The 12,114-nt window shown below is 41.6% G+C and overlaps 1 protein-coding gene across 1 annotated transcript in view; it reads left to right on the forward strand.

The window, feature by feature from the left end:
• LOC306917577 (R3H domain-containing protein 1-like) overlaps nucleotides 1–12,114 on the forward strand; it is a gene marked incomplete at its 5' end in the record, with an annotated part of 69,391 nt that overhangs the window by 33,521 nt on the left and 23,756 nt on the right. The window contains 5 exon segments of the mRNA XM_079495873.1: nucleotides 880–1,209; nucleotides 2,869–3,041; nucleotides 4,516–4,668; nucleotides 7,908–8,327; nucleotides 11,429–11,558. Of these exon segments, the coding sequence (XP_079351999.1) occupies nucleotides 880–1,209; nucleotides 2,869–3,041; nucleotides 4,516–4,668; nucleotides 7,908–8,327; nucleotides 11,429–11,558 (1,206 nt within the window).

A 12,114-nucleotide genomic window follows, 5' to 3' on the forward strand; every position in this document is an offset into this window, starting at 1 on the left:
AGTAATTAAGGTTTTCAAATAATTAATAATAATAATAATAATAATAAAAGTAGAAGAATGCCAACCCGAGCGAAAATAGGCCAGGCTTCACCTGGCAAAAATGTTACATATTTGAGTATAGTGCTTAAATAAATGTACTTAGTTCCTTTAAACTTACCACTGCAGCGCAACGGCATTTGCGCGGTTGGAAATATCTCTTCTCTCGCTCTGCCATATGTTGTGCTTTTATCTCTGTGACACGCATGCAAACAGGGAAGATACATGCTGGGTTTTCCCTTTGTCTGTCAGTATGGAGACACATATTTTGACTCTGTACTTTTTTTTATAAATAAGATAGATCTTATTCCGTTTTTCACAGGGAGCTTGCTTTTATTTGTTTTTATTTTTTGTTGTCTTTTCTCACTGCAGTGATGTTCTCATCTCTCTCTCTGTCTCTTTCTCTTTCGCCCACAGACCACATTTTTATGCAATAGTCTGCACCGCATTGTCTGCTTAAAATCAGACAGTTGCCGCATCTCGCTCCAATACAGATTGAACTGTGGTGGTGTTGATTTATTTTGTACGTTCACGCCCTTTTTACATTCATTTGTTTCATTGGTTGTTAACCCATTTTAGGCGGGAACCCCTTTTGGTGTTAGCATTACGTTATGCTTTAGCTATTGAAAAATAGCAGATCTACAAGCTCATAGCGCGCCACCGAGTGGCGCGCTACGAGCTTGTAGGTCTGCTATTTTTTTTAAATCGAAGAACGACTGACATAGAAACGTAGCTTTTTCAGAAAACTGTCAGGATGTAGAAGACATTTTTAGAATCTGATCTCAGGTCAAAATGGGTTAAATACGGAGATAACATCCGAAATCTCTCTTCCCGCTTCCCCAGGGTCCGAATCTTCCAGCGTCGCTTCTTCGTCCAGCTCTCTGTCGCGCTCCCAGCCTCCCCTGCAGCTTCCGGCTCCGGTCCCGCCCCAAGGCAGCGGCGTCCCCGGCAGCACGCCCTGCACCACCGTCGCTCTGCCCAACAACGCCGAGGCCAAAGCCTCTCCCTGCCGCCCCGAAGTAGCAGCCAAGACTGGCCAGGCTGCAGCAGCAGCGCTGCAGCCTCATGCGCTGCTCTCCACCGTCGGCCCCACCGCGACTAACTTCTACCTGGTGCCTCTGGAAAGCACAGGGATGCCGCCCGGCGCCACTGTTCTGGTCAACACACACACAGGTACAGTAGGCATGTAACGATATATCGATATTAATCCCGACGATATTAATCGATTTAATAAATGCAGTCAATTTCAGTAGTAGAGCACTGTAGAGGGGAGCTGTGTGTGTGTGTGTGTGTGTGTGTGTGTGTGTGTGTGTGTGTGTGTGTGTGTGTGTGTGTGTGTGTGTGTGTGTGTGTGTGTGTGTGTGTGTGTGTGTGTGTGTGTGTGTGTGTGTGTGTGTGTGTGTGTGTGACTGACTGTTTGTGACTGTGCCCAGGTGATGGTCGTTGATGCTCATTAATACATCAAGGAAGGCAAATGTTTCTGCACTGTCAAAAGTAATGCTACTTTTGCAATTCAGTTAAATAGAAAATGTGAAAAGGCTCAGGGGGGAAGATAAATCATTAAAAAAAGAGTCGTATCGTGAACCTCATATCGTGATACTAATCGTATCGTGAGTTGAGTGAATGGTTACTTGCCTACACACGGGTTAGTGTCGCGAGTGAGCCCACACACATCATGGAGTTGTGAGCTGCTTGCACCAGAGAAATGCACGGCAGAGAGAGATTACATGCATTCATTTGGTGTTGGACTCAGATTTATAATGCTTTAGCAGGACCGGGCTAGACTTTTGGCCCTGTGCAGTGCTTTAACCAATTTGATTTGATCAGATTCTAAAAATGTCGTTCTTCGCTTTTTCAAAAATAGCAGACCTACAAGCTCGTAGCGCGCCACTCGGTGGCGCGCTACGAGCTTGTAGATCTGCTATTTTTCAATAGCTAAAGTATAACATAATGCTTAAAACACCAAAAGGGGTTCCCGCCCAAAATGGGTTAATGAGCGAGATCCGTAGGCCTACCGTAATTACCCTAATTTAAGTGAAAATCGATTTTCCGATTTAAATTCGATTAATCTAACCATGTTCTTGTTGTTTTTTTTTGTTTTGTTGTTCTTGTTTTATATACTGCAATCATGTCTTCTGGATATTCTATATCTCTTGTACAATGTTTCATTGTGATTTACATAGGTAGAGGCCTCGTATAAGCCACTTGGGCTTTTTTTGCCTCAGCCTAGCGCTTTACCCTTCTTATATTTATACTGTATGTTCACTGTGTTGTTTTTATACTGTGCTGAATAAATAAATACAATACAAAATAAATACAAATCGCCCAGCCATAGCGTGAGGAAAATAAACACTCTTTAGCATGTCATTCATGAGCGAGATCCGTAGGCCTACCGCAATTACCCTAATTTAAGTGAAAATCGATTTTTCGATTTAAATTCGATTCATCTAACCATGTTCTTGTTGTTTTGTTGTTCTTGTTTTATATACTGCAATCATGTTTTCTGGATATTCTATATCTCTTGTGTCATTGTGATTTACATACAGTAGGTAGAGGCCTCGTATAAGCCCCTTGGGGTTTTTTTGCCTCAGCCTAGCACTTTACCCTTCTTATATTTATATGTTCACTGTGTTGTTTTTATACTGTGCTGAATAAATAAATACAATACAAAATAAATAAATACAAATCGCCCAGCCATAGCGTGAGGAAAAGAAACACTCTTTAGCATGTCATTAAGAAACGTTTGCTGCTTGCATATATATGGTTCAGACAACAATGTGGTTTCTGGCCGCGAGCGAACGACTGATCCTTTGAAGGGCTGCTCTTTGACAGGCCTGCCTCTGGTGAATTCTGACGGCAGCGCTGTGCTGTACAACCCTGCTGCCGCCGGAGGCCACGCCCACATGGTTGGCAGCCGGCCACAGCAGGCCAAGACCCCGCATCACCACCAGCAGCCAACCGCTGCCCAGCAACAACCACCAACCACCAATCACCTCCTCTCGCAGGTCAGTTGGGCACGGCTATAATGGCTATACATCACACTAGACTTGTTGGGGTGGAGGAGGCACGTGGGGTTTGGCAACTTTTTACTTTTAGGCTTCGTTAAAATCTCATTCAGCCACTCTTGGAGATTCAGTGTGAGGCCGCAGCAACGTTTTGCCCAAGGCCTTTCCGTCAGAGTTATTCAAAGACGTTATTAAAAAAAAAAGCAGCCTTTGTAGCAGCAGTGTGAAGAAGATAAAACCAGCTCGCCGTCCAGGAAGCCTCTCTCTGTCAAGGACGTGTTCTGATAGAAAGCTGCAACGCTTTCTCAAGCCCGACGGCTCCTAAAAGGACATTTTATCCATAGTCATTAACCCGTTTAGGCCTGACCTCAAAATTTTAAAAAAAATCTTCTAAATCCTCCAGTTTTCTGAAATAAATATTTTCACGATTTTTCAAAAAATAGCAGACCTACAAGCTCGTAGCGCGCCACTCGGTGGCGCGCTATGAGCTTGTAGATCTGCTATTTTTCAATAGCTAAATTACAACATAACGTTTAAAACACCAAAAGGGGTTCCCGCCCAAAATGGGTTAAAATGTTACGGAATCCTGGATACCTCCAGTAATTGACTATTTTCGGCTAGACTTTTCAAATCAATCTGCAATCTTTACAATGCATTGAAACGCAACGATAACGAGACATCTTACAATGAATGCGCCAAATCTGTACGTCGATCGGATGTAGTTATCTCGAGAACCGCCTGACTGACCCACTGTAAACTCCATTTACAACATTGTTGTTCCCAATGGGCACCAGACCAGAGTTCATTAAAAATGCATAAAAACACAATGACACAATGATGTTTGTTGGCTCTATCTCAAGCAACATTCAAGGCTCAAGGCTAAACGTGCCAAACATGACAGCTGTTATGGTCCTTTAACACATTGAGAGCCCATGCAAAATTACCCAAAAATCACTTTCACCTAGAAAATCCATTCACATTTTTTATAATTCAGCTGACTGTGGAGACACATGCTGGAACTTTTTACTTTGAAATGTTTTATAGTTTCTGAGTTCTTTAATTTAAACGCCAAATGCATTCTCAATGGCGAAAACACAAACTTTGGCACCACGTATTAAAAAAAAAAAAAAATAGTTTTGATTTTTCTTATATTATTATTTTTTTCTTATTTCTTTTTTTTTTAATAAAAAATAAATAAATAATTTTTTTTTTCAAAGACGTCCACAGACGTCTTGGGCTATGCCCGTGCGGTAATACCAAGGACGTCCACAGACGTCTTGGGCACAAAATGTGTTAACTGGAGTTCACGACGTCTGGACGGCGTCACCCATTCGCCCTGGTTCATTTTTTGACGCCGTCCAAACGCGACGCAGCGCAGACCTTAGCGCTCTGCTCCCCTCGCAGTCTCATGTCTTACAGTATGTACCCCCCCTCCCCCCATCTCTCCATCTCTCTCTTGTCTTTCCCTCCTCAGCCATTCCGCTCTCCTTTCCAGTCGTCCTCGACCGTGCCTGTTCAGTATTCAGCGGTCTCCTATCCTCCTCCACCTACTCTTCCTCCTTCTGCTCTTCCTCCTCCTCCTCCTCCTCAGTTCCTGCCCGTCTGTCCTAACCAACAGTACACTGTGGTACAGTTCTTTCATCCCTTGTTCTTTGACGTTTTGAAAAAAGTTTATAGCGCCTACAGTAGCAGACTCTCAAAATTGGCCTAGTGCCATGCCAATTTTTGTGAGTTTGCTTCCATCTAAGGATCCCTGCAAATGCCAGTTGACTATATGCAGTGCCAGTGGTTCCCAAACTTTTTAGCCTGTGACCCAAACTAGTGAAAATAGCTCACAAAGCGCCGCGTTGTGAGGTTGTAGATCTATTTATTACTTCTTAAAGATTTGTCTCTTTGATTTTTCTTTCATTTCTTCATGAAATGCTGAAATAAATTCAGTTCTTAATTCATGAAAGTTTTAGCTTTTTTTGTTAATGCTTTTTGAAAGTGTTTTGAAATAATAATTGAATACGAAATGTGGGAAACAAAGGGAAACAGTGGACTATAGTCATTAGTACTGTAGCCGCGACCCGCCCCTCTAGACCAGAAACCTGGGCTATTAGTACTGTACCGGTACTTAGAATAGCACACGTAAAGCTGTGTTGCTTGCATCACAATGTAACAAAGCTCAGCCTGACCCTTTAGATCATTTGTCATCTTAACACAACTTGTGCCCAAGACGTCCACAGACGTCCTGGGAAATCCCACTATGTAGTGCCCAAGACGTCTGTGGACGTCTTAGCAAAAAGAAAAAGAAAAAAATGGTATTGCAAAACATTATTGCACCATAGTAATTAGTTCCCTTTTATTGAATGTAATTCAGATCTGTAGTGTCGAGCTACTGTTCTGGGACTGCGTAGACTTAAAGTTGAACGTCTACTAGCATACAGTATGTATGTGACATGCCAGGAATAACACAATATAATATTAGCCTCTAAGGTTTTTTGTTGTCATTATGATTAATATTAAAAAATTATCAGTCATATAAATTAATAGTTCTGACCATTGCTGAACAGTGAAGATAGCATCCATCCAGCTGGTGAAGTAAGGGCTAAATTTATACTTTGCTGCATTGCACCGGTAATACATTTCTAAAACAAAAAAAAGTTCAATAAGTTATACTTTCAGGAGTGACAGGCGGGTCGTGCAGTGCACCAAAGTATAAATAAAAAATATAAATAAATATAAATAATATAAATAAATAAAAGTTCAATAAGTTACTTGGAGTGACAGGCGGGTCGTGCAGTGCACCAAAGTATAAATAAAAAATATAAATAAATATAAATAATATAAATAAATAAAAGTTCAATAAGTTACTTGGAGTGACAGGCGGGTCGTGCAGTGCACCAAAGTGTAAACAAGGCGTCCTGGTGAACTTACAGTATTACTCTACCCTACAGTATGTAGATCATGGTGAACTTACAGTATTACTCTACCCTACAGTATGTAGATCATGGTGAACTTACAGTATTACTCTACCCTATATGTAGATCATGGTGAACTTACAGTATTACTCTACCTCTATGTAGATCATGGTGAACTTTACAGTATTACTCTACCCTATGTAGATCATGGTGAACTTACAGTATTACTCTACCCTATGTAGATCATGGTGAACTTACAGTATTACTCTACCCTATGTAGATCATGGTGAACTTACAGTATTACTCTACCCTATGTAGATCATGGTGAACTTACAGTATTACTCTACCCTATGTAGATCATGGTGAACTTACAGTATTACTCTACCCTATATGTAGATCATGGTGAACTTACAGTATTACTCTACCCTATATGTAGATCATGGTGAACTTACAGTGTTACTCTACCCTATATGTAGATCATGGTGAACTTTACAGTATTACTCTACCCTATGTAGATCATGGTGAACTTACAGTATTACTCTACCCTATGTAGATCATGGTGAACTTACAGTATTACTCTACCCGTAGATCATGGTGAACTTACAGTATTACTCTACCCTATATGTAGATCATGGTGAACTTACAGTATTACTCTACTGTATGTAGATCATGGTGAACTTACAGTGTTACTCTACTGTATGTAGATCATGGTGAACTTTACAGTATTACTCTACTGTATGTAGATCATGGTGAACTTTACAGTATTACTCTACCCTATGTAGATCATGGTGAACTTTACAGTATTACTCTACTGTATGTAGATCATGGTGAACTTTACAGTATTACTCTACTGTATGTAGATCATGGTGAACTTTACAGTATTACTCTACTGTATGTAGATCATGGTGAACTTTACAGTATTACTCTACTGTATGTAGATCATGGTGAACTTTACAGTATTACTCTACTGTATGTAGATCATGGTGAACTTACAGTATTACTCTACCCTATGTAGATCATGGTGAACTTTACAGTATTACTCTACTGTATGTAGATCATGGTGAACTTTACAGTATTACTCTACTGTATGTAGATCATGGTGAACTTTACAGTATTACTCTACTGTATGTAGATCATGGTGAACTTTACAGTATTACTCTACTGTATGTAGATCATGGTGAACTTTACAGTATTACTCTACTGTATGTAGATCATGGTGAACTTACAGTATTACTCTACCCTATGTAGATCATGGTGAACTTTACAGTATTACTCTACCCTATGTAGATCATGCATCTGGTTAGCCTATTTCTTGACCTGCTTTCAGCCACAGATGAGTCGCCATGGATAATTACACGGACGGAAAATGTCAATCTGTTAATAATTCATTCGCTTCCAGATGTTGACACTGAATAATCCATGACCAAAAGATGTCCCTTTCTCCAGCAGCTTGTCAGACCTAAACGTGAGCTGATGGCATAGATAAATCTGTAGACCCCCTCTCTCTCTCTCTCTCTCTCTCTCTCGCGTTCTTAAAACAGACCTGAGACCAGATACTACAAAAGGTCTTTTGAATCCTAACAGTTTTCTGAAAAACTTCTATATCAGTGGTTCTCAAACCTTTTCACGTCAATGACCCCCACAATGATAGGTATGTATTTGGCCGCAGACCCCCATCTCAAAATATGTTGTTCAAGCTCATAGCGCGCCACCGAGTGGCGCGCTACGACCTTGTAGGTCTGCTATTTTTGAAAAATCGAAGAACGACTGACATTGAAACATAGCTTTTTCAGAAAACTGTCAGGATGTAGAAGACATTTTTAGAATCTGATCTCAGGTCAGAATGGGTTAAGGCTACCTGGAAGTTGGAACACGTCTCCAGGTCTAAGAGGTCTTAGTGGGAAACTCGATCTGACACATTTGCACGTGTGTAACAAATACAAATCCCTTTTCCTTCCGTCAGCCTGAGACGCTGAACGCACAGTTCAGCCACGTGAGCCTGGCGAGGCAGCAGCAGCAGCCGCCTGGCGACGGCGCCCCGGACGCCCACCACCACCACTTCCCCCCGGCCGTGTACCACCACCACCACCACCACGCGTCCCCCTCCGTCGTCATCCACGGGCCTCCTCCTCATCTGCAGCAGGTGGCCGGCTACTTGCTAGCTGGGCCTCCCGGGGGCTTCCAAGGGGGGCTCCCCCCCAACGGAGGAGGACACCCGGCTCTGGCTCCGGCCGCCACCCCCTACTCCCACCACGGCACCAACCCTGGTGCCCACCACGGCTACCCCAGCAACGTGCCGGGCCCCGCAGCTTACCCCCCCGGGCCTGCCATGAACCAGTCGTTTGTCCAGCAACACACCTACATCCAGCAGCCTGTCCCGCAAGTATGAACACCCCCACCCCCCCCCATCGATTTAGTTACCACTCACCAATGTCACATTATCCATAGTCTCCCGTAGCCAGACCACTATTCCACAATCTCCGAATGCTATATAGACTAATCCACAGAGGCGTACCATTAAGCGCAGCAGCACTGATTAGCTACACCTGGCCTACAGGACACTGCTCCATGGATTACACTGTCTATCTTCACTTGAAACTACTGTATCAATAAAGGCAGAAAAGCAAAAACGAAATAAAATATATATTCTTTTATTTCCATTATTCCATATCGATAAAGGCAGAAAAGCACAAAATAAATAAAATATATATTCTAATATATATTCTTTTATTTCCATTGCTGCTAAGCCTCAAGCTATATATGCTTGGATGATTTCGATTTATATTAGGCTACATTTGCACGACTGTAAAGACGAAACTGAAGTGAGGGGGGGGGACGCTTCACTTCCGCTTTATCGCTTGCTCATGATCAGAGCTTCCGTTCTTCAAACTGTATGACGGAAGCATTTGAAAATTGAGAGAGGCAACAGTCTGACCACGCGAGACTACATTATGTATTGTATGGTCACTGACATGTGCTATGAATTGCCCGGAGGGAGGCCCCCGATCAGCTTTTTTTCACCAAATCTTCGCCTATTATGCCATGCCCAAATTGACTTAAATCTGTCAGTCTGGACTCATGGTTACTTAATTAAAGGACCACTTTTCAACTTCTCTTCCTATAATTGGTCCTAACTAATGTTCATGATAAAATACCACCATTTTTTTCTACTCAGTCTGTGTCTCATAGGAAGGCTGTGGGCAGTTCAGAAACCCGTCCACCAGTGACATCATCGATGGTGAATCCAAGCTAATAGAAACGGCAGGCTTTCTTTTCCTGAAAAGTTGCTATGCAAAAGTTGAAGCCATCGTTCTCACGATAATAAAAATCTAAATATATTTAAAACAAATCTTGTTTAAAAAAAAAATCAGCCTAATGATGATGTCACTGGTGGACGGGTGTCCGAACTGCCCAAAGCCCTCCTATGAGACACAGACTGAGTAGGAAAAAATGGTGGTGTTTTATCATGAACATTAGTGAGGACCAATTATATGAAGACTCTAATTTTAAAAAATGGTATACTTTTGTGTGACGCTCATTTACGAAAAAAAACTATGGAGATTTTAGTTTAGCTTAGTTTTTAGATAAAAAGGTTTCTGCCCGACGGCCATGATTTCATATTTAACTCCCAAATCCCTCTTTTTCATTTCCATCTGGAGGTGGATTTAGATTGGAATGCCGAGTGCTTATCATCTCAAATGCCTCTAATACCCGCAAGTTCTCCATGTGGTTGTTCGTGGACTGAACATGTTGCTCCAAAGGAATTAACCCATTTTGACCTGAGATCAGATTCTAAAAATGTCTTCTACATCCTGACAGTTTTCTGAAAAAGCTATGTTTCTATGTGAGTCGTTCTTCGATTTTTCAAAAATAGCAGACCTACAAGCTCGTAGCGCGCCACTCGGTGGCGCGCTATGAGCTTGTAGATCTGCTATTTTTCAATAGCTAAAGCATAACATAATGCTAACACCAAAAGGGGTTCCCGCCCAAAATGAATTAAAGGAGGCAGTCCCAGGACGAATCGGGCAAAGTCAGCGATTTCCCACTCGTATAGCGCGGTAGCGCCGTACCGCAAATAAAACCTCTTTCCCACTTTCATAAAATGCCTGTACCTATAGTAGCATATTTAATATCGGCATCCTGTGGGAGCAGGCACCGACATCAAATGTCCATACCGTATACATATTTTATTTTGTACTGTCAGTCTAAAATGTTTCCCTAATACCTGCGTTGTTATTCTGCCATGTGAGTGTGAATGAAAAGGGTCTGTTTATCGATATTGTCATGGTAGGGCATTCACTTCTAGTCATTTTTACTAGTTGACTAGTTGCCTAGTTTACTAGTCGACTAGTCGACTAGTTGTTTAACTACCTATTATGTAAAAAATAAAATAAATTAAAAAAATAATATATATATATATATATATATATATATTTTTATAAATATTTGTACATTGAAAAACTGTGTACATGGTGACTATAACTATAATCTACCTGATCTTGAGGCCTTTTTTTTCTTATCAACTAGTCAACTAGTACCAACAAGGTCGACTAGTGGATTTACTAGTCGACTAGTAAACTAGTCGACTAGTTGCTTAATGCCCTATGTCATGGTAATGTATATTAAAAAGGACAACTTTAGTTTTCTTCAACCAAGGTTCATGTTTTAGGTTGTTATTGGAGTCTGGAGAAAGTAAAAGATGAGCGTAAATTTTGTTTCATTTGCTGCTTTCTTTCGTTTTAGCGATTTTAGCTATTTTTGACAGGGGGGCGGGAGCATTCGAACATGTGGCTAAATATGAATATTTTGACAAAATGTTATAGCGATTTATGTTTTTATTATTTACTATATTTCTACTAGACCCCATAAAATTGCATCTGGCCACAAAAGATCAGGGGATCTATTGAATGTCATGGGGGAGGTGACAAACTGGAATATTGAGCCTTCAACACACAGTTGCCAGGCAAGGTTGCCAGTTCGAACCCGGGGTCCCCCACAGTTAGTGTCGAAGTGTCCTTGAGCAAGACACTGAACCCCCGAAATGCACCCGATGGGCTGGTCGGTGCCTTGCATGGTTTCCGCCACCATTGGTGTATGAATGTGTGCGTGAATGGTTCAATGTAATGCACAATCTATGTAAAGCGCCTTGGATAAAGGCGCTATATAAATGCACCATTTACCATTTTAACCGAATTAACCCATTTTGAGCGGGAACCCCTTTTGGTGTTAGCATTATGTTATGCTTTAGCTATTGAAAAATAGCAGATCTACAAGCTCATAGCGCGCCACCGAGTGGCGCGCTACGAGCTTGTAGGTCTGCTATTTTTGAAAAATCGAAGAGCGACTGACATAGAAACATAGCTTTTTCAGAAAACTGTCAGGATGTAGAAGACATTTTTAGAATCTGATCTCAGGTCAAAATGGGTTAAACAAGGTTGCAGACGCGCTCTGAACAGCATTATGTGCTGTGTGTGGTTCTTGTAGGTGACTACATGTTACTGTGCACCAGCCAACTATACCCAGTGCTCTGGCCCGCAGCAGCACCACTATCGACCCTCCGCCACCCAACTGCCCTATAACTGCCCACCGAGCCAACACCTGCCCCAACAGCAAGGTACACACACACACACACACACACATGCACGCACGCACGCACACACCCTCAGGCTGAAAGTCATGATTGACCAAGAAAATGGGGCAAGAAACTGCTGTGTCAAGTTTCTCTAAATGTATTCTAGTCAAATGACTACAAATAGGTATCAACAGCTATCTAATGTCACTGGTTATGTGTTTTTCCATCAGTTGAAATGATTGCACGGTGGGAATGTACGGTTCATAAACTGTTCGAAAATAGTGAACACACAACACACAGTCTTCATTTCTTTTGGAATTTCGGTTCGGTGATATGGACAAAATCAAATATCACTATTTATTTTTACATCATACATGGCATACCTATAGAGAGTATGCACATGCATTAAGTGAATGGCAAATCGAGTGACAAAGTCAGTTTAATGTCGTTTAACGTCGTGTAATGCAATCAAATACAACTTTTCTGTTTGGATGTATGGGCTGTCAAGGACAGAAAGTATTTTTTTTGTAGTAGACATTCCCGCTTCCCGAATCACTTCTGGGTTTGATGATGATGTCACGTGCATACCCTCTATACA

The sequence above is a fragment of the Electrona antarctica genome (assembly GCF_951216825.1).
Source record: "Electrona antarctica genome assembly, chromosome: 24".
In the NCBI taxonomy this organism is placed as follows: Eukaryota; Metazoa; Chordata; class Actinopteri; order Myctophiformes; family Myctophidae; genus Electrona; species Electrona antarctica.